The sequence below is a fragment of the Girardinichthys multiradiatus genome, chromosome Y (assembly GCF_021462225.1).
Source record: "Girardinichthys multiradiatus isolate DD_20200921_A chromosome Y, DD_fGirMul_XY1, whole genome shotgun sequence".
Taxonomy (NCBI): domain Eukaryota; kingdom Metazoa; phylum Chordata; class Actinopteri; order Cyprinodontiformes; family Goodeidae; genus Girardinichthys; species Girardinichthys multiradiatus.
The window spans coordinates 12,067,104-12,090,352 of record NC_061818.1 but is presented as its reverse complement, the minus strand read 5'-3'; the positions used below and the strand labels follow the sequence as shown (position 1 = coordinate 12,090,352).

At 40.6% G+C, this 23,249-nt stretch overlaps 1 protein-coding gene and 1 long non-coding RNA gene across 2 annotated transcripts in view; both read left to right on the top strand.

Annotated features, from left to right (window-relative positions):
* The window catches only part of LOC124863668 (protein Wiz-like), a 44,112-nt gene extending 40,606 nt beyond the window's left edge, over window positions 1-3,506 (top strand). Inside the window, exons 16-17 of the mRNA XM_047358090.1 lie at window positions 1,091-1,256; window positions 1,685-3,506. Coding sequence (XP_047214046.1) covers window positions 1,091-1,256; window positions 1,685-2,039 — 521 coding nt within the window. The 3' untranslated portion in view covers window positions 2,040-3,506. The remainder of the gene's footprint in view (window positions 1-1,090; window positions 1,257-1,684) is intronic.
* A 538-nt stretch (window positions 3,507-4,044) lies between these two features.
* On the top strand, window positions 4,045-6,460 carry LOC124864489. Its single transcript, XR_007037316.1, has 2 exons — window positions 4,045-5,797; window positions 6,120-6,460. It is a non-coding gene; the product is annotated as an uncharacterized LOC124864489 (long non-coding RNA).
* Window positions 6,461-23,249: the final 16,789 nt, after the last annotated feature.

Below are 23,249 nucleotides of genomic sequence, written 5' to 3'. Positions count from 1 at the left end.
TCATCCTACTACAACTTCCTGTCGTCTGCCTCGTCTTTCTTGCCAGTAGTAACATCCGGTTGTTGATCACGTGACTTGTGTGATCTGAAAAAAGTGTTTCCACTGCAGTTTTGCAAAATACACTAATTTTGATACTGCCAAAAAAACCACCTCATCCTAGTGAATCTGTATCTGTTGGTCCATCAAAGGGTGCTAAAAACCTGGGTTTTTACGGAGGCGACCTTTTAAAGATCATGTTGCCTCTGTTGCTTGATCGCACCTCTTCTTATTGTTAGACATAAGAAAAATCAAGCCTTACCTCACCCAACATGTCATTCAGGTCCTGGTTCAGTCGATGGTCATCTACTGCCTGAACTACTGCTACGGTTTCCTAACTGGTTTGCTGGCCTGTACTGTGAAATCTCTGCTAATAGGTACTAATAGGAGGTTTTTTACAGAATTTGAACCATGTGAAACAACAACTATGCCACTTAAGGAGTTCTGGATGGAGCATATTTACTGATAAAGTTTACTGAAGAAACTTTTTCACCTTAAATGCAAAATGTATGTATTTATTGTACAATTTTGGCCTAATTACTGCTCTGAGTGGGTTGTTCTTTAAACAAACAGCATGTTTTGGAGTCTGTATACTCCAGTTAACGATTATTTGATTTCTAAATTAGTTGACGCTTATTTCAATAATCAATTAATCACAATTAATCCGATTAATTGTTTCAGCCCTAATTTATACACTGTCACGACTGTCACCTCTGAGAGAACCTGACTGGTGGTCTTCTTTTTAAGTTGCTAATTGTTGGCTTTGATATTAAAGACATTGTTATATCCTCATTTGTAACTCCGTTTACATAATAGCATCCACCAAATGGATAAATATAAACACGTTTCTATCTGTGTAAAAGACTAATAATTTTCTGAATGTAAACACCTAATACAGTAATAATAAATATCACCTGCAGAACATACAAAACAAAAATGTATATTTCTACATTTTCTTGCTAGCTCTTAGTAACTTCAACACTTCATTGGAAAACTGGAGTCCTTCTCCATCATAAATGACTGAAGACATGAAGTTGCGTTTTCTTGCTCTAAGGTTTTGAACGTCGGCCTTTGAAGCACCCATCCTGCCCAGATGGATCTGACAGGGACAGCGGCTCTCCGAAGCCCCCACGCAGGGGCACCCTCCCCTCCTTGGTGCCAAAACCTCCCTCATACCCACTGGTCAAACTGGTGGGCAAGTTCTACACCCTGAAGTGCCGGTGAGGAAAACCTGAATACTGCAATTTCCATGGAGAAAAAGGAAGACAAAAAGCACTCACTTAATATAGTAATGTTGAGACAGGATCAGTTCTAGAACTGTCCTGCTGAGTTTTAAATATCTCCTTTAATCCTCAAGCAGCAGTTCCTTCCTCCTCTACCTCTGAAGTTATTCTCCACTTTTTAGCAGCTGATGCAGTGTGAGGAAAGTTGTAAACCTTTTGGGATTTTCAGGCTACATAAAAAGTGTTTAGATTCTGATGTAACTGCAGTTAAAATGCTTTAAAGGATTTAGCTTCTCCAGAGGGAGACAGTGGCATGACAAAATCGACTGAATGCTGCACTGTTTTTATTTGTTTTAACTCCCAACAACTCCTGTTATTATTTCATCACCATTTCTAGCATTTACTTGTTTATTTTTCTTAACCAGGTTCTGCGAGGTGGAGTTCCACGGCCCACTTTCCGTGCAGGAGGACTGGATCAGACACCTCCAGCAGCACATCTTCAAGATGAACTACAACAAGTCTGCTCCACTAAAGGCAGCCGCCACTGATACCCGCAACCTGGCTGACAACTCGACCCCAGTCCAGGACTCCGACCCGTCCTCCAACCACAGTTCAAGAACTGCCTCCACCCCGACCCGCTCCACTGCCCCCAACAGCCGCTCCCCCACCCCAGTGGCAGAGTTCGCTCCTGCCATAACTGCCAAAGAGATCACGCAGGTCTCGGAGGAGCAGCCCGCCATAATCCCAACTCCCATTCCTCTTTCCACACAGATTGTGTGAGCGCAAGGTCCTCACGCATTGTTGTAGACCCAACTTTTGCTTTCTCCAGTCGCCGTTCGTCCACCACTTTCCTTCCCTCAACCTTCAGAAAGTATTGTTAGGGAGGAGCTTTCTCTGTCATAAGAGCCCTTTTGAAGCCCCAAGCACCTTTGAAGCATGTCTAGACTGTTCCTAAGTCCAGTTGCCATGGGAACGAAGCTTTCCTGGCTCAGCTGTGGATAGGGGATAGGTGATATGGGAACTGTCCAAGGTCATAAGGAGAGATCAAATACTACGTTGTGTTTGCCTTGTTTATACTGAATGTTCAGACGTTAATGTACCTTTCCCATTCAGTGGGACAGATAGAGGCTCATATGAACCCTTTATCACACTTTACTGACCTGGCTACTTGCAGCTCTACCCCTTCTTAGACGAACATGACTTGTGAGATGGCGAGCCTTTTCTTCTTAAAAGTTCCTGACTGAGATTCAAAAAGATGTTTCTAATCATGCTAGTCTCACAGTTGAGACTTTAAATGTGTGGCAACACATAGTGTTTAAAAGGAATCTGTCACACTGCACTTATACACAATTTACATGTTCTAAGGTGGAATTTAGGAGATGGAATATAAGAGATGGAAGCACACAAGTGAGGAAAAATCACTCAAGTTTACCTTTCAAGGTGGAATATTCTCCAAAAGCATATGTACATTCAGCTTGAATGTAGCAACAAGCACCTATTTACGTTAAGCCACAAACACACAGTCATTTGCAAAAGTATACACACCCTTTAAACTTTTTGATTTTGTCCCATTCATGTCATTACTTTAATAATTTATTTTGTGATTTAATATGATAGAGCAAAACAGTGCGCAAATGTCAAGTGAAAAGGAAAGGATCCTCAGTTTTAAATGTTACTTTCTGTTTAGAGAAAGAGCAGACAGAGGAAATGTGTCTTTGAAGGTGCTCTGGTCAAATAGGACCAAAACCAATCTTTTTGGCTTACGTGCAAAATGCGCATCCATCCATTGTCTTTATCCACTTATCAATACACGGTTGTGTTGGGAGGGCGTGGGTATATCTCTAACAGTTATTGGACGAGAGGCGGGGTACACCCTGGATGGGTTGTTAAGTCCATCACTGGGTCAAACAGGACAAACCGCAATTCATGCACACACTTACATCTGAGGGCAATTTAGACAGACCGGTTAACCTAACATGCGTGAGCAGGAGGACCCTAATGGTGCGTTCACACCAAATGCGGATTCTGCGATAGGAGCGACTGATTTATCCCTATGTAGAGGCGCGTTCAGGAGCGAGGCGGTGCGAAGGACGCGGTGCGAAAGGCGCGCCGAGCGAAGCGAGAGCGATGGACGAGTTAAAAAATCTGAACTTTTTCCTAAATTTGCGTCGCGTCAACCAATCAGGGACTGGATGTGGCTGTGACGTAGGGTGAAAGACCGCAGCGGAGAAGAAGCGGTTGTCAGTGAAGATGGAGGACCAGATCATAGTGGCGGTGTGCATCAAGCCAGAGTTGTATGACTCAACTAATTACTTTTACTGAGACAAGTACAGAAAGGACCTGGCCTGGTTATGTTTAGGCACAAATATCTTTAATTTAGGAGATGTGGACATTAAAAATCGGCTGTTTTTTTAATGAGCTGAGATTTATTTACTCACTGAAGACTGATGGACAGGCGTTCAGCAGCGGGAATACAGTGCCAGTAGTTGGTGTCCCGGAGGCCGATTCGTCTCCCAACGCGGGACAGCAGATCTTTGAACTGGGTCCTGGATAAACAGAAGTACCGCTGAAATCGACCGTCATCCAGACGCAGCTCCTGGAGTAGTTGGTGGTAATCTCCGAACTGTTCCCGTCCCTGAAGAATCTGGTGAACCCAGGGACGTCGGCGGCGTTTTTCGGCTCTCCACAGGTAAAACACCGTAATTAGGTCCGTGAAATCCATGTCCGCCATGTTCAGTTGAAACCGGCAAGCAGCAGATAGAATCTCCACCTATTTGATGACGCGGCAAAGCGTTGCCGCTTGTTGCCATTTGGCAACACGGAGTTCACGCGGAATGTGAAGCGGGCAAAAGCACACACATGACGCGAAATATTCGCAGAATCCGCGTTTGGTGTGAACGCACCATTAGAGAACCGATGGTTGCGCAGGGAAACAATGCAAACCTCAGGCAGAATGTGTTGGTCAGGATTCTTATCCGGGATCAACAGGGCCAAGCCATTAGTGCAGCTTCGAAATGTTGTGTGCTTTTCTTCAGTTCAACTTTTTTTATATAGCATAAATTTACAATTTCATCTTATTGTACTTTACAAAAAACTAAGCAAAAAAAGAAACAAAAAACCATTAAAATGTATTCATAGAAATACATGATATTGCCAAAAATTTTGGGCCACACCAAATCAAGGCATTCCAGTGTTCCCATCACTTCCATGGCTGCAGGTGTTTAAAGTTTGGTGTGGAGAAACGTGACTGGCCTGCACAGAGCCCAGCAGATTGCATCATGTTGTTGAGTTTGCAGCAAAATACTGTTTATGCATGTGGTGAAAGCAGAAAGGAAAACTCTTTAAAAGGAAGAACCCTCCAGTAGAATGTGACACAGTGTGAACGACCATCTGCTGTGACCAACTGGGGGGTTTGAGAAGAAAAACTTCAATCTCTAGATGCGCAAAACTGGCATGGACATACTGCACAAGACTTACAGCTGTAAACGCAGCATATGGTTGTTCTAAAGCCTGCTGATTTAGAGGGACTGAAAACAAATGTATGCCAGACTTTTTTAGATTTTTGTAGGTATAAAGAATTTAAAAGGATGTATCACTTTCCTTCAACTTCACAATCAAGCACTACTTTGTCAATATAGGATCCTAATAAAGTACACTGAAGTTGTGGTTGTGAAAAAAATGTAAAAAAAATAAAAGTTAAAGAGGTGTGAATACTTTTGGAAGGCACATTATACAGTACAAACAAATTAACGTCCAAACCTATGCTCTCTACTATGATTCTACTGATGGCTGTGCCTGTCCTCTTGTTACAGCTCCACAGCAGAACCGACTGCTGGCGCAACTGAAGTTCTTCAAGCCTTGACATTTGACAAGTCAGGTCAAGGCGCACGTGGTTACTCATTTCAGCTTGTCCATTCACAGTGTTGCCATGTCCTTCCTGCCTTTTGCAATGTAACCCAAATTATTTATTTATTAATTAGCATCTGAATGTGGGAAGTTTAACTCTTTTTAAAGCCGAAGTATAACAGGACCGTCTGAAAGATTAGGTCAGCAGTGTGCGCCTGTGTCGTATGTTCACTACAAATAAAGCTGCTTGAAAGAAACACGCCTCCCTAGTTAAGACGGACTCGTATGTGAGCCTGTCTGTTACAGAGTCCAGCCTGGACTTTAAATGCATCCATGGTTGCGAGGATGTGCCAAAGAGCCTGTTTACTTCCATATCTTGCCTCTGTAAAAGCTGTTTACCTTGGACCCGATGGCGGAGAGCTAGAACACACAATGGACAACAATGGACTGGAATTGCATTTGGCCTGATCCTGCTTCCTTAAAGACAACCGTTGTTACTGTAGATTTATATTTATTCCAGTTGCAAACCAAACATGAGTTAAAAGTGAGCAGGGCTCTTGGGATCCGTCAGTCCACATTCAGAACCATGCGTAACCTATGGATCCTGAGGCTGTACTCTGACCTCTGTTTCTTTATTTCTGTTTGTTTTAGGTTACCGTGATCAGATGTGAAGGGACATGTAAAGGGTCCATGTAAGCTGTTGACATTTTAAAGTCTGTTCCAGTGTTTCCCATGCTTAAAACATGACTGTTCGATCCAAATGATTCCTCAACCCTTTTATGGACTATATACACACCTATATAACTACATATACTTAAAGAAACTGCTGTTGCTAATAGAGCTGTCAGCATTTCTGTTAGCTAAAGTAGTTGAACAATAAGTGATCTTAAATTCCTTTATTGTGATTTGATTTCAACTTTTGATGCTTTGTATTTTTATTGATCTGTGTGTTTCTGTATTTGCAGTCCTGCAGAAGTAACTCTTAGGGTATTTTTTTTTAATTCTATCTGTTAGTTTCTCCAAGCTGAAACTTGGTGCTGGTGGGGGATAGTGGCAACTGATCTTCACGAGATGGTCACATCTTGTCATCAGAACACTCTTAAATATGAGACCATAAAGGGGGGCCGCTTTGCCAAGTGATGCAGGATCCTCATCCTCTGCATTCATTATGAAAAAACCCAGAGAGTGTACCTGGCAGAGCCTCAGCTGGTGCAACTTGCTGTTCTGTGTGCAGGTGTGTGTATGTTTTATGTTTGAGTGCTACAGTAGCAGCTGAGGAAGAAACAGTACTGTACACAAAGGGTAATGTTTTAAGTGAATCAACTCCAGAACAAATAAATGTGATTTCAATTTCAGACATTTGTCTTTTTTTTTGCGCACTAAGGGCACCTTGCACACACTCCTGGGTTTGTCAAGGTAAATGTTAATGTGAATTCACTTTAGATAGGATTAATTATGTCCACTAGGGGGAGATATATTACAAACATTAATTTCAGTGATTATGTTACGCCTGCCTCAATAAATGAGAGCTTATTCAAAACATTTATTTGTAAGAAACAGATTTAACAGAGAGTGATATGTTTTTAGTATAGAATTATGTCGCTTTGCCTCCACTCTTCCTACAGACTCTGGGACCTTGATTTCTAAATGAAATACCTTTATTTGAAAAGAGGAGTTTGGACTGCCGAGCAACAGTCCAGTTCTTTTCCTCTTTAGGTCAGATAAGACATTTGTAGCTTGTGTGTAGGATTCATCTGTGTGTAGTGGCTACTGATGTACCGACTCCAGCCTCAGTCTTTTAAATTACAGAATGGATTTTGCTTGTTGTTCACTTTCTATGAATCTGTTCAGAAACAACACTTTGGACAACAAGCTTCCCTAACAGTGATCTTTTCTGGCTTAGCCTCCTTGTTGAGGGTGTCAGTGACTGTCGTCTGGACATCTTCCACATGATTGTCTCCTACTGACCCAGACTGAGAGACCATTTAGAGGCTCTGGAAACCTTTGCAGGTGTTTTGAGTTAATCAGCTGTATAGGGTGTAACACCATGAGATTCCAATATGTAACGTTTTCACAATATTCTAACTTTCTAATACACAGAATTTTGAGTTTGTATCTAATTTAATGACATTTTTCTTTATTAAATATTTCATTTAAAAAATTTAGTTGTAACAACAAAAACCCACTTCAGCATGGGGAGGGGATATATATATAATCTTCTACTTAGAGGTATGCCTGCTCCTCGGGCATCTGTTCTGGATGACTCCTGGACACCTCGGGAGGTGTTCTAGGCACGTCCCACCGGGGGAAGGCCCAGGACCCGCTGGAGGGACTATGTCTCTCGGCTGGCCTGGGAACGCCTTAGGCTCACCCCAGAGGAGTTGAAGGAGGTGTTTAGGGAGAGGGACGTCTGGGTGTCTCTGCTGAGCTTGCTGCCCCCGCAAACTGGACCAGGATAAGCAGAAGACGACAAGTACATTTTAGTCTCTATACGTGCAAAGCTGATGGCGACATTCACTAAATTGCCAAATGTATTGGGCCACACAACCAAATCAGTGGATTCTAGTCTAAGAATCACTTCCATGGCTGCAGGGGTAAAACGTTTGGTGTGGAGAAACCTGCACAGAATCCTGACCTCAACCTCTTAAACACTTTTGGGATGAATCAGAGCAAAGGCTGCAATTTTGGTTTTCTCATCTAACTATGAACACACTCCTAAACCTTGTGGAAGATGTTTACCTAATAGTTAAAGTTGCTATTGCTGGGAATAGGCGGTCCATCAACAAATTGGACCTTATAGGATAGCATCATAGTTCATGTAGATGTAGATAAATACTTTTGGCAAAACAGTGTACCTTTAAAGACTCTAATTATAGTGAAATGTGGTTCTACAGATTAATAACTTAGGGAGGCTGAAATCAAATGTATGCAACACTTTTTAGATTTTCATTTGTAAACTGTATCCCGTCACTAATGGGTTAATTTGTGTCGGTCAAACATAAAATACATAAAAGCTTGTAGTTGCAATGTAAAAAGAAAAATTCAAAATCACTTTGTATGAATACTTTTGGAATCTTTCTTTACAAATACAGTGTATATCTTCTGAAAACCTTACAGATACATCTCATCCTAACATACCACAGTGAAAATTTACCACAACAAATGGTAAATGGAGTTTATATTATACTTTTCTTATCTGACCACTCAAAACACTTTACACTAAAGCCACATTCACCCAATCACACCAACAAATTCATGCAGCGAAACGCAGATGTGTACGCAACTTGGGGTTATGTGCCATGCTCATGGGCACACTGACATGTGGCAGGAAGGATACGAACCGCCCCTGTACATGCTGTATTTCCTGGCTGGAGGGAGCTAGCAGGACCACTTCATCTGTGAAAAGGAGAGATGAAATCCACTGGTCTTCAAACCAGACCCCCTCTGGCCTTTTAATGTTCTTCAGTCTAAAGTGTTTAATTGTAGCTCTGGCTGTATGTTTAATGATTTTTGTGCTGCTGAAGGGTGATCTTTCACCCCAGGCTCAAGACTTTTGCAGCCTTAAACAGAGTTTCTTCCAGGATTGCCCTATATTTAGCTTTATTCATCTTTCCAATATATATGACCAGCTTCCCTCTACCTTCTAAAGAAAAGCATCCCCATCATGCCACCACCATCAGGTGCCTTAGGTTTTATTTAGGGCAATCAGAATAATGGGGGATGAACACAAATGCATGTCATGTTCTAGATTTTACTTTGTGAAAACAAATAATAATAAATAAATAAAAATACATTGTTTTCCTTCAACTATAAATTGCTACATTGTCACATAAAATTTGTGGTTGTTGAGGACCACACATTTAAGAACCTCTGCAGCAGATTCTTACACCTTTCTCTCTTTTAATTATTCAAATGTGACACATCAAAATAGTGCCCCATTTTTGTAATTTATCCAAGCATGTTATGCATGGGTTGAACATCTCGGTTGAATAATCCCCATCAATATAAATGTCCGGGGAAAAGAAGTGCTCTATTCTATAGTGTTTTATTTGGACAGCAACTCATATTCTAAGTGAACATCTGTGCAGATTGCAATGTTTTGATTCAGGGATGGAAAACTCACCATGGCATCAGAAAGAGGAAGAAGAGACCCTGAGAACCGAGTAGGACTGAAGTTAAATGATATTGCTAAAAAACACAAGTTATACACCTGGGAATAGTTTCTAAAGGATATATAACGTGTTTCATGTTTCTGGTCACATCATTAATCACTACTGCATCATCACATCCAGGATTTGCACCGTCCTTTAATTGATCTATTGATTATAATTATAATTTCCGAGTTGTAAATGTACAGAAAGAGGACCATGATCAGCAGTCCCTGAGGAGAGCAGCTTCTCCTTCCTGGAGTTGAACCATTGTTGCTTTGATTCAGCAAGGTCAACAGTTCACAGCTAGGCGTTGTAATTTGTAAAAAGCTTAAATAAATACTTGGGACATGGTTTCAGATAAAAGCTGAAGGTACTTTTGAAGTTTCATCAAATGTTCTGCTGAAGTCCATCAGAAGATGAGCTCTAGCTCTGACGTTTATCAGTGTAACAGAGTAAGTTACATCCCACATCTCCTATCACACACCACACAGCAGAAAAACATGTCATCTCATTCTCAGAGGACTCGTTGAATCCACAGAAGTGGAATTAGTCCTCAGAGTAGTAAAGAGCTTAAAAAGTTGAGAAGCCCTAAAGCAGCGTGACAAGTTTTAGCAACTGTTTGTTCCGCCTCTTCCTGAAAGGAATACACATCTACTGTATTTCCACTGAATCTAAAAACAATTCCCCAAAGTCAGATTAATGGTCAAAGAGGCTAAGTTCACATTACAGACACACACTACAGAACTTACGAGAATACACTATAATTCCAGTTATTTATACAGAACTAAGCACTTGAGGTGACTCGAGGGGGTTAAGAATGTTCTATTCAGTCCAGTTTAATTCATCAACTCAGTTATGTCTCACTGCAATAAAATAAGAGTCGCCTTAAAATCTAATTATAGTATATGCATTCAGATAAAGTAGACTACAGAATGCCATCTAGGAAAAAGGTTTCCTACCAGCAGACTGGCTTGAATCTATACTTTAATCGTCCATCTTAAACAAACGCTGTGTGACAGTGGAGAAGAACAATCTTCCTCGAACTTCCTTATAACTGGAAGACATCTTGAGAAGAATCAGGTTTGGAATGAGAAGCCGTATGTCCTGACTGGCTGGGTGCAGACAGGATATAACAGAAGAACAAAGCTTCCGTACAAATTAATGGATCTTAGTAATTGAATAGGATGCCAGTGAAGAGAAACAAATATTAGAGAATCAAGATTAGAAACAATTGCAATAGTCCAGCATGGAATTAACAGTTTTAACCAGTTTTCCCTCCATCCCTCCCACACAAGTTATCGATAATTTTGGTCATATTTCCTAACTGGAAGGAAAATGTTTTGGAAACATTATTTGGACTGTACCAGTTCATCCTTAAAAATAACTCATTCTAAACTTAGTTGAGTCAGGTTAAAATGGTTCGATTCATGTTCATAGTTCACCACCGAAACATGTTGAACCGAATTCACAGCTAGTTCTCATTCATTTATCATATCTTGTCTGAATTAAGGTTTTAGAAAGCATGTAAGTGATGAAGTCATTAACAAATTAGCATATAGAATCACCCATTTGTTTATGTGAACAAAGCCTTGTCTTTGTTCACATAAACAGTATTTTATAATTAACTAAATTTCAATATAGCTGCTCTCATACACATATTTTTATGCTGTTATCGACAGAAAAGAAAACTGAAATGTTGACTCTCCATTTTGACTACGTTTGTAACTGCCATCATTTTTAGCCCTCTAATAGCAATCAACACAACGCAGACGGGATTTGACGTGAACTCTTTTTTTTGCCCATTAAACTATTATAGTACGGTCAAAAACCCACAGTAATACTGAATAACTGGGAAATACTGAGAGTTAAGGTTTTCTTGGACAGCATTTCAGGTTTTATCATACCTCTCCAACCATAAAATAAAAGATAATCCAGATCATCTTCATCTAATTTTGGTCAAAACCCACCTTGATGTTCCTTCTTAATCCTGGTTCTGTTAAAGCCCATCATCTGACAATATCTCCCCTCATGTAAATTAAACGCAGCTCTGTTGTTCTTTCAGTTACCTTCCTGCAGGATGGTCGGAGAGAAGACTTCAAAGCTGAAGCTTCTCTGCTCATCTCTTCTCCATGTCTCATTTGTAACAGAAAAAAACACAGCAGCATAAACCCCTCAGTGTAACCTGAGGGTTTTAAGGGTTGGTCCTTGAGCCTTCAGTTAATATCCTATGTATTAGGCAAACCCAGAGGTGGCATACTTTAGTACAAAATGAGGGGCAGACACATAGGTCCTCACAAAGCTAAAGTGTGTCCCTGCTTTCCACACGCACTTGCACCTTGAGAGGAAATACTGTGGCTCTTCCTCTGTGAGGTTTCCAAAGTTTACAAACACAGTATAAATTTTCAATTCACACTCCAAATGAGCGGCATTAAATTATGTCCAAATAGGCCATGTTACCTTTTAGTTCTCTGCCGACAAAACAGCAAATTCAGTTCAAAGTTCTCAAAAATGTGACCGGCACTCATGAATGCAGGTCACATTTCACAATCAAAACTATATTTCACAAACAGAACTATACAATGACATTTAAAAACTTTTTTATTACTGGAGGACAAATTAATGCTTTATAGAGTATGTGCCTGACTATACAGGTGTTCAAGCTCTTGTTCTGTGTGAGGTCAAAAGAAGTTCAAGCCTTTAGGTTTCGAAGATTTGTTGAAGTCTGGTTAATTGTTTGTATTTGTTGGGCCTTATGGAGAAATATTGCTACGTATCATCAGCATATTGATGGACATTTATCCCATACTGTCTAATGATTTTAACAAGAGGTTGCATATATAAAGTACAAGGTATTTGTCCAAGCACTGAACCCTGTGGAACTCAGTGACTATGTCTTCTTCATGGTACTTCATCAACAACTGCAAAATTTTAGATAAATGTGACTTAAATCAGTATAATGTTCTTTGCTTAATCCTTACATAAAGTTCAGGCTCCTTTAACACCATAGCATGACTGACTGCAGCACTGAGATTCGTTATCTTAGTACGAGAGAATATCATTACGAACTTTCAGCAGACTTTTTATGCAATGATGGATTCTAAAACATGCAGGTTTTTTTCTGCACTAACACTCACACAACTGATAAGCAGCTGTGGGAGTACTTAAACATTAGTGAAGCGCTTGGCCATGATAATCTTCAAATACATTATTTTTAAAACACATGAGATATGAAAAATCCTAAATGGATTCCCAATGATACTCCTCTACAAATGAGACAAATAGAAAACAACACATATGTGAAGAAAATTTCAAATTTTCCATTAGATATGTTTGTTTTGTGACCATGTGCTGACTAATCATCTTATTTTATAAGTCAATTAATAATTAATAGTCTTTATACTTTGTTCAAATACTTTATTTGAAAATGAAAAAAATGCTAGGTCAAACTAGACGAAAAGGATATCAAACTCAAGCTATCAAATAAAATTTAGTCCTCAAAAATTAGATGTTGTCTTTGGAGTACTCTGTGTTAAAATAGAATCCACCTTAAGGGACAAGAACCATAGATTACCCCAAATTAACTGTTCTTGGATCCTTTTGGATGTCTACATCATGATGCTTTTGCATTTCCTCCTAAATGTTTGTTTGGTATCTTCAGAGAAACCAATTGAGAATGAAGAAAACAGGAACGAACCCTAGCTCTTTGAAGAGATTCAAATCTTTTGACCCCATGTGGTGCCACATGAATGTCCAAACTAGATCTATTGTTACACTCAAACTAAACAATGTAGCATAAAAGCGTACCAAGATGAAAAATAAGGAAACACAAGTTTTTTTAAATGTCTAAGCGGAAATTTTAAACGTCCACTCGCTTGGGAAAGCGAAAGGGACAACAGCATTTGCTAAACATTCCTGCAGGGATACAGAAGAATGGACACTTTTTTCACAATATGTATCAGAGTTTAACTTTGTGTTTAACTATGTGTCCACAAATGAAACTGATGGCAGAGATTCTATCTCAGAACTGCTCAGCGCCCTCTGGACCTCCTCCATGCTAGGGCCTGTTAGAAGAGATTATGTAATCTGACATGGGCCAACTTTCTTCATTTACTGTATGCTTGAAATCTTGTCTGGCCATGTATTGGGGCTTTTCGCGGTTTCGTCTGCTCACAAAATCATTGATCAGATTTACAAGCTGTAATTCCAAGTTTGTATGAGAGATTTCTGCAGCCATGAGAAGTTGAAGCTCAACAGACATTTAGGTTTTGAAGAGAATATTCATACTCCTTATACTTTTACTTTCCAGCAGGACAACAGCCCTGATTGCAAACGGTGGTTGAGATAGAAGAATATTCATGTGTCAGAATGGTCCAGTCAAATAGGCAAAAAAATTCAGTCTCTAGTTGTATAAAACTGGTAGAGATCCAACCCACAAGACTTTTAGCTGGAATTGCAGTGGAGGGTTATCTACAAAGAATAAAGTCAGATAGGTGGAATATATAGGCCCATGCATAGCACATCTTTCAGATTTTCATTTGTAAAAAATAAATTAAAACAGCATATCCTATTGTTTTTAAATGTTTTTTTTGCAGCACTGGAGGCTTTTATTTTTCTCAACAGTAAGCTGATAGGAAAGGTGTGGAAGACATGCAGCAAAGGTCGCCTGGGCCAGGATTTGAACTTGTGACATGAATACTTATGAACTTATGAATATGGGTAAGATGTTTTACCCCTGCACCACAGCCATGCTCAAGTGTTATCCATTTCAATCTATAAAACAGTTATGAACTACTTTTTTTGTTTGTTGCACAAAATGTAACGATGATGCAACTCAACCAGAACCCAAAACACAGCCAGACAAGAGAATGGTTAACCAAAAGTTTTAATATAAAAAAATAATAATAATAATTGGGTAGAAGAGGTACCACTGAAGCGGTCAGACAGGAAGGACAGGAATGGAGGTTTATCAGGGAATTGAAATCCAGCCGGGGAGGAAGGGGAAGTGGACAACAGGAGGTCTTGGGGGTTCCAGGAACAAACAGGAGACAGAGAATATTTCCACCAACCAGATGCAGAAGCGGGAGACAATCCAAGGTAAAGCACTGGAGGGTTTCAGGCAGGGATAGTCCAGTAATCCAGAGACAGAGTCAGAGACAGGCAGGTTTCAGCAACGTGAGGTCAGGACTTTTCCGAACAGCAGAAGGACAAGGCAGAAATCTGTGGTCAAAAAACAGGCAGGATCAGATAACCAGAAAAAACTCTTGAAACATGAATCAAGGCTTGAAAGCTGTGACAGAGGCAACAGACGATCTCGCACTGAGCTGGTGACGAGCAACTGATTAAATAGGAGCAACCCAGTGCAGGTGAAGGCAATGAGTAATCAGCACAGTCAAGGTGAGCTGAAGGGCTGGAATCATGACACAAAAGTTTGTCTTTCTACCATTACAAAATATGGATGAATTAAAGGAGTGTGACTTTCGACCTGTCCAGGGTGTACCCTGCCTCTCGCCCATAGACTGCTGGAGATAGGCACCAGCTCCCCCGCGACCCACTATGGAATAAGCGGTAGAAAATGACTGACTGACTGACTGCTTTCTCTTTAAAACTACAGACAGTAAAGAAAGTGACTGAGACAGAGTTGTTATTTTAAAAAAAGAGATAAGATGACCTAAATAAGCAAGAATATAGAGAGCCACAATGATTGGTTAGAAAGCAAAGCAGAAAATGAGAACGTGGAAATTAGAGAGCACAGCATGGTGATGCTACCAACTGATTTCTGCTGAAAGTATGTCCTGACTGTCATTGCTGCAATGAGGGGAGTGTGGCAAAGATACAGAATCCAATTTCACTGGTTGTGGATAGTTCCCAGCATTCCTAAACTAGTAATTTGTAAATAACCCTCTTTCATTTTCCAAAGGTAAACTGAAAATGAAAAAATTATTTAGGCATACAAAAATATGCTCAACTTGGATTAATACCAAGTATGGAGTCTCACCTAATCAGGAGCCTCAGCTCACCTTATTTCACATTAATTAATCCATTGCCAGCGATGCTGTTTAGTTGAGAAGAAAGCAACAAGCAGAACAATTCTTTGATGCAAAAGTGTAGAAGATCACAGTCCGTTAATATGCCGATGGATCACACCAGCTTAAAACGTTGGAGTTTGAAATGTGCTACAAGGCAGAAATCTGCTCTGAGGTGTTTCAGTTAAAATCAGAGACTGATTGGTTGGCTTTCATCCCGTTTGTTACTAACCTTTCTCTGCCAGCTTACAGGTCCTTCTCAAAATATTAGCATATTGTGATAAAGTTCATTATTTTCCATAATGTCATGATGAAAATTTAACATTCATATATTTTAGATTCATTGCACACTAACTGAAATATTTCAGGTCTTTTATTGTCTTAATACGGATGATTTTGGCATACAGCTCATAAAAACCCAAAATTCCTATCTCACAAAATTAGCATATTATTAAAAGGGTCTCTAAATGAGCTATGAACCTAATCATCTGAATCAACGAGTTAACTCTAAACACCTGCAAAAGATTCCTGAGGCCTTTAAAACTCCCAGCCTGGTTCATCACTCAAAACCCCAATCATGGGTAAGACTGCCGACCTGACTGCTGTCCAGAAGGCCACTATTGACACCCTCAACCAAGAGGGTAAGACACAGAAAGAAATTTCTGAACGAATAGGCTGTTCCCAGAGTGCTGTATCAAGGCACCTCAGTGGGAAGTCTGTGGGAAGGAAAAAGTGTGGCAGAAAACGCTGCACAACGAGAAGAGGTGACCGGACCCTGAGGAAGATTGTGGAGAAGGGCCGATTCCAGACCTTGGGGGACCTGCGGAAGCAGTGGACTGAGTCTGGAGTAGAAACATCCAGAGCCACCGTGCACAGGCGTGTGCAGGAAATGGGCTACAGGTGCCGCATTCCCCAGGTCAAGACACTTTTGAACCAGAAACAGCGGCAGAAGCGCCTGACCTGGGCTACAGAGAAGCAGCACTGGACTGTTGCTCAGTGGTCCAAAGTACTTTTTTCGGATGAAAGCAAATTCTGCATGTCATTCAAAAATCAAGGTGCCAGAGTCTGGAGGAAGACTGGGGAGAAGGAAATGCCAAAATGCCAGAAGTCCAGTGTCAAGTACCCACAGTCAGTGATGGTCTGGGGTGCCGTGTCAGCTGCTGGTGTTGGTCCACTGTGTTTTATCAAGGGCAGGGTCAATGCAGCTAGCTATCAGGAGATTTTGGAGCACTTCATGCTTCCATCTGCTGAAAAGCTTTATGGAGATGAAGATTTCATTTTTCAGCACGACCTGGCACCTGCTCACAGTGCCAAAACCACTGGTAAATGGTTTACTGACCATGGTATCACTGTGCTCAATTGGCCTGCCAACTCTCCTGACCTGAACCCCATAGAGAATCTGTGGGATATTGTGAAGAGAACGTTGAGAGACTCAAGACCCAACACTCTGGATGAGCTAAAGGCCGCTATCGAAGCATCCTGGGCCTCCATAAGACCTCAGCAGTGCCACAGGCTGATTGCCTCCATGCCACGCCGCATTGAAGCAGTCATTTCTGCCAAAGGATTCCCGACCAAGTATTGAGTGCATAACTGTACATGATTATTTGAAGGTTGACGTTTTTTGTATTAAAAACACTTTTCTTTTATTGGTCGGATGAAATATGCTAATTTTGTGAGATAGGAATTTTGGGTTTTCATGAGCTGTATGCCAAAATCATCCGTATTAAGACAATAAAAGACCTGAAATATTTCAGTTAGTGTGCAATGAATCTAAAATATATGAATGTTAAATTTTCATCATTACATTATGGAAAATAATGAACTTTATCACAATATGCTAATATTTTGAGAAGGACCTGTACTTTGTTAAAACACCAAGGGGACCACCTATGATACATACTGTACAGAACCACACTCCAAAAATTCTGAACTGTTGTTTAAAGTGATGCAAAAATGAGGGATTATACACTCATCAGAGACACTTTGACTTTTCCAAAGAATTTGGGATGGACCAGATGAGGCATTTCAGAAAAACAATATTTCCCAAACTCTTTTTATTGATAATTCTTTTCTTTTTTAAATTTTTTTCAGAGCTTTTTTTAAAAAAACAAATGAATGCTATGCCCCTGGATGCACAATAAATTCAATCTGAAAAGACTCACAAAGAAAAGGCATGGCAATTAGAAAAGTTTTAATGATGTGAAATTAAATGGTTATTTCTTTGGCGCTCTGACCTGGGAGGAAGACATGAATGCTGAGAATGACATGACTCAATACGAACATTTGTAAGGTTTAGATTTAGAGATGTCTTCCCCCTGATCCGACACTAGTGGTGGATTGGCGGCCAGGGAGCGAGGAAGCCGGGAGGAGATGGGAAGGAAGATGGTGGAGGTGGGGTGGAGGAGAGATGAGCTCAGCTGACAAGCGAGGATGAACACGGCTGAAGGTCCTTTAAAAGCAAGGCGTTGGAAGGTGATTGGATGGAGAGTCAGGCTGACAGGATGCTGATTGGAAGGCTGGGAGACGCACAGAAGAGTCATTGGAAGGTGGAGGCGGTGAAGGTGAGTCTTTCATTCTGAATTTTCGTCTAAACTCCATTTCAAAAAGCAACCACCACGACTGTTTTATGAGCAACAAGTTCAAAAAGTAGTGTGTGATAGTATGAGAAACTATTTTGCTTTAGTGCCCATGGCAAAGGTAGATTATACCACAACAGTTTGATGGCTAAATGTAATATAAGGAGTGAGTTTTGTGCAGCAAGTTCTGACTTCAGAACAATAACTGTTCCAAAGATGTTCCTTTCATTTTTATTAAGAAGATATACAGAAATGGAGTTGGAAAGTATTCCCACTGGTTGTTGGCATCTGTAGGTCAAGCTAAATGAACAGCGTGGCAGTGGGAGAGATCAGAGAGGGGTTCCTGCAGTTAAGACATGAACAGGTAACTTCAGCCGTCTTGAAACAGACAAGACCGCTGGAGGAGGGGGATAGAGGACCAAGGAGAACTATTGTGCAGGGCACCTATTAAATCCACAAGAAAGCAATGCTGAGTGTAATAGCTACAACAGTCCAGTGTAGCATGAACGTCCAGGCAGGTCCGAACTACAGCTTGTGAAAAAACAAGTGCGAGTGCCCAACACAATAAGCAGATCGATCCATAACACCTTCCCATTAACAAGCTGCAAATGCAAGCCACAAGTGTGTTTGAATACATAAAAAAACATAAATCAATGCTCTCCAAAAATAGATAAGGTTCCTACAGCATGTCAAAACTTTTCCAACAGCTTTGCCTTATAGTGAGTCAGGTTTGATAGAGACACAACATTTCTTCAGAATAAGGAAGAAGAACTATTCTAAGTTTTTTTTCTTGTCAGCTTTAAATTTCCCATTCTCATGTGGAGAGACACAGAGCTGGAATAGCCAGAAACAGTCTGGCAAAGATGTTCCTCGTGACGCCTCCTGGATATAATTCATCACTGGAGGATATTTGAGAGGGCTGGTAAGCACACGTCAACAAGGAAGCTACAGCTATCTGTGTGGCCCCAGCAGCTGCAGACTGATAGCTCCCTAAGGGGAGGTGTTGGCTTTCTCTCAGCTACGCTGCCCGTAAATTCGTGCTCCCATTAGGATCACCATTTCCCTGTTAAGATGATAAAAGAAACACGCACAATTCAAGCACTTTCCAGCATTCTGTTCTAGAACCTTATACAGGTCCTTCTCAAAATATTAGCATATTGTGATAAAGTTCATTATTTTCCATAATGTCATGATGAAAATTTAACATTCATATATTTTAGATTCATTGCACACTAACTGAAATATTTCAGGTCTTTTATTGTCTTAATACGGATGATTTTGGCATACAGCTCATGAAAACCCAAAATTCCTATCTCACAAAATTAGCATATCATTAAAAGGGTCTCTAAACGAGCTATGAACCTAATCATCTGAATCAACGAGTTAACTCTAAACACCTGCAAAAGATTCCTGAGGCCTTTAAAACTCCCAGCCTGGTTCATCACTCAAAACCCCAATCATGGGTAAGACTGCCGACCTGACTGCTGTCCAGAAGGCCACTATTGACACCCTCAAGCAAGAGGGTAAGACACAGAAAGACATTTCTGAACAAATAGGCTGTTCCCAGAGTGCTGTATCAAGGCACCTCAGTGGGAAGTCTGTGGGAAGGAAAACGTGTGGCAGAAAACGCTGCACGACGAGAAGAGGTGGCCGGACCCTGAGGAAGATTGTGGAGAAGGGCCGATTACAGACCTTGGGGGACCTGCGGAAGCAGTGGAGTGAGTCTGGAGTAGAAACATCCAGAACCACCGTGCACAGGCGTGTGCAGGAAATGGGCTACAGGTGCCGCATTCCCCAGGTCAAGCCACTTTTGAACCAGAAACGGCGGCAGAAGCGCCTGACCTGGGCTACAGAGAAGCAGCACTGGACTGTTGCTCAGTGGTCCAAAGTACTTTTTTCGGATGAAAGCAAATTCTGCATGTCATTCAGAAATCAAGGTGCCAGAGTCTGGAGGAAGACTGGGGAGAAGGAAATGCCAAAATGCCAGAAGTCCAGTGTCAAGTACCCACAGTCAGTGATGGTCTGGGGTGCCGTGTCAGCTGCTGGTGTTGGTCCACTGTGTTTTATCAAGGGCAGGGTCAATGCAGCTAGCTATCAGGAGATTTTGGAGCACTTCATGCTTCCATCTGCTGAAAACCTTTATGGAGATGAATATTTAATTTTTCAGCACGACCTGGCACCTGCTCACAGTGCCAAAACCACTGGTAAATGGTTTACTGACCATGGTATCACTGTGCTCAATTGGCCTGCCAACTCTCCTGACCTGAACCCCATAGAGAATCTGTGGGATATTGTGAAGAGAACGTTGAGAGACTCAAGACCCAACACTCTGGATGAGCTAAAGGCCGCTATTGAAGCATCCTGGGCCTCCATAAGACCTCAGCAGTGCCACAGGCTGATTGCCTCCATGCCACGCCGCATTGAAGCAGTCATTTCTGCAAAAGGATTCCTGACCAAGTATTGAGTGCATAACTGTACATGATTATTGGAAGTTTGACGTTTTTTGTATTAAAAACACTTTTCTTTTATTGGTCGGATGAAATATGCTAATTTTGTGAGATAGGAATTTTGGGTTTTCATGAGCTGTATGCCAAAATCATCCGTATTAAGACAATAAAAGACCTGAAATATTTCAGTAAGTGTGCAATGAATCTAAAATATATGAATGTTAAATTTTCATCATGACATTATGGAAAATAATGAACTTTATCACAATATGCTAATATTATAGAGTGTTGAATGTTCCGCTTTTACCCAAAAAGAATCAGAAAAGATCAGTAAAATGGAAATACCGGCACAGGGTAAACTCACTGAGTTTATAGGTTTTCTAACATTCTCATGTCAGCAGAGCAGAATGCAGATCACTTATCGGTCAGAGGCACATCAGGTGCCCCGTTCTGTCACTACTCCAAGGAGATTTACTGCGGAAATTAATTTCTTTGGAAAATCTTGAACTGTATTTGATAATCTGTCACTGAATACTAGTATAAACATCCGATGCTTTCTTTTTCTAAGGATTAACACTATAAAAAATTATGTCAGCTGAAAGGAAATGGCTTTTATGACTGTAATAAGAGGCAATAAATCAAACTTTTAAATGCTTTTAAAATCAGAAAATGCTTTTAACAGTTTTAACAGATAAAGGGCTCTGATTATTTTTGTATGTCCACATACAGACAAGTCAGAAAGTTTGAACGGGCTCCATTACTTAGGTCTCCATGTTAAAATACTTTAAAGCACCTCATTGATAACATTTTTGCCATGAAATACACTGGTTCAGCTGCTTGTTAACACAAACAGCAAATCGGCCAATTGCATGGCAGCAACATATTTTGGTCAGTCTCTGCCTTCATTTGAAGAGTTCAAGCATGTTAGCGTTCCTCAGGGGGTTGTAGGATGGAGCGGGAGATGGATAGATGGATCAGGGCTTATTCTGCAGCAATGCTGTGATCTGTTGTGTTAAAGAACAGGCTGAGCTGAAAGGCAAAACTGTTAATTTACCACTCCATCAGCTTTCCAATCCTCACATGTGGTCATATTGATCATGATTATAATAAAGCCGCTACTGAGCGAGGAAGGTCCCATCGAGATGTAAGATGCCCCGGGTAAATACAAAATGCCGTATTCAAATGATGAAAAAATCTGAACTCCTCTCCATCCTGCTTTAAAAAGTAATTGCCCCTCTAAAGCTAATGACTTGTTGTGCCATCCTTGGCAACTGTTTGTGATAAATGACAAGGAGTCTTTTACATCATTCAGGAGGAATTTTGCACCACTCGTCTTTGCAAAATTGTTCTAACTAAGCCACATTGGAAGGTTTTTGGGCATGGGTGGTATGTTTAAGGTCATGCCACAGCATCTCAATTGAATTTAAGTCCAGACTTTGACTAGGCTACTCCAAAGTTTAATTTTATACCTTAGTTTTGTTGAGTCATTAAGAGGTGGACTTGCTGGTCTGCTTTGGATCAATGTCCAGCAGCAAAACCCAAGGGCCCTTGAGCTTCAGGTCACAAATGGATGGATGGACATTTTCTTTCAGGATGTTGTAGAGAACAGAATTTATGGTAATGCCATGTTGTCCAGGTTCTACAGAATCAAAGCAGCCTGAGTCCATCCCTGTCGCCACTCCTGGGAAGATTAACGACTGTTCAATGTTTATTCTCTTTGGGAATAATGGCTTTCACTGTGGCTGCCTGGAGTCCCAAAGCCTCAAAAATGACTTTGCATCATAAGCCTTTCCAGACTGATAGATGTCAATCAGTTTGTTTTACATCTGTTCTTATGTTTCTTTTTGAGATCTTGTAGCCTACTTCATGTTGTCAGACAGGTTCTTTTTGAGTAAATTCTTAATTCTGTGAGTCAGACAGTAATCAAACCTGGATGTGGATAGTGAAATTGGACCACAAATTCTTGCTTTAACAAGGAAGGGGAATTATATTTTCACACAAGGCCAGGTTACTTTGCAGAGCTTAGTTAGTCATGGTTTCATGATCTGAAACATTGAAGTAACAATAAAACAAAAAAATGAAACCCTTTTAGGGGACAACTACTTCCCCTCATCACTGTATTACAGAAATGAATATGTCAAATAATAGATCATCATGCCTATTTTCCTGAACATGTTTCCTGCTGATTTGGTACTCTTTTTATTGCATCTCTTTTCAATGTAAAAAAATCAGTCTTCCCAGCCCAGTGCTTTTAAATAACTTTCGAGTCAGTTCTGTCAGCAGAGGCTGGTCAGTGCTATTTTCATGCCCTGTTTTGACTAAACTGAAATTAGAAGAAATAACTATCAAGTTCCTTTCCCATGAATAGTTCCAACATCCTCACACACCATGCCAAACACTTTTTGCCTACCATCTGTGGACATTTGGTCATTAGTGGAAGCACAGACACTCATAGCAGTGTTAGAACAGGTTAAAAATAAATGCAAACGTAAATCTTTGACATTCATTAAGAGAGGTCTGTCTTGGGGTCGATCTGAACAAAATCAGATCAGGTGTCCAGTGACATTTATGGTTACTACAGTATTCTAATACCCCTAAATAAATCCAGTGCAACCAATTGTCTCAGTATAAATTTAGCTGTTCTTTGGAAGCCTCAGGGGTTTGTTAGAGAACTTTAGTGTGCAAACAGCATCACGAAGAACAAGGAACACAGCAGACAGGTCAAGGAGAAAGTTGAGGAGAAGTTTAAAGCAGCATGGGACTACAAAAACAGTAAGGCACAACTGCAAAACCACCACGACATGGTTGTCCACCTACACTGATGTTCACTTGAGCTGCAAAGTTTACTATGACCCATGCAGGGGGACAGCAAATTTGTGGAAGAAGGTGCTCATAAATCAGTATATTAATGTCGCTATTTTATGTCAGGACAGCAATGATACATTTT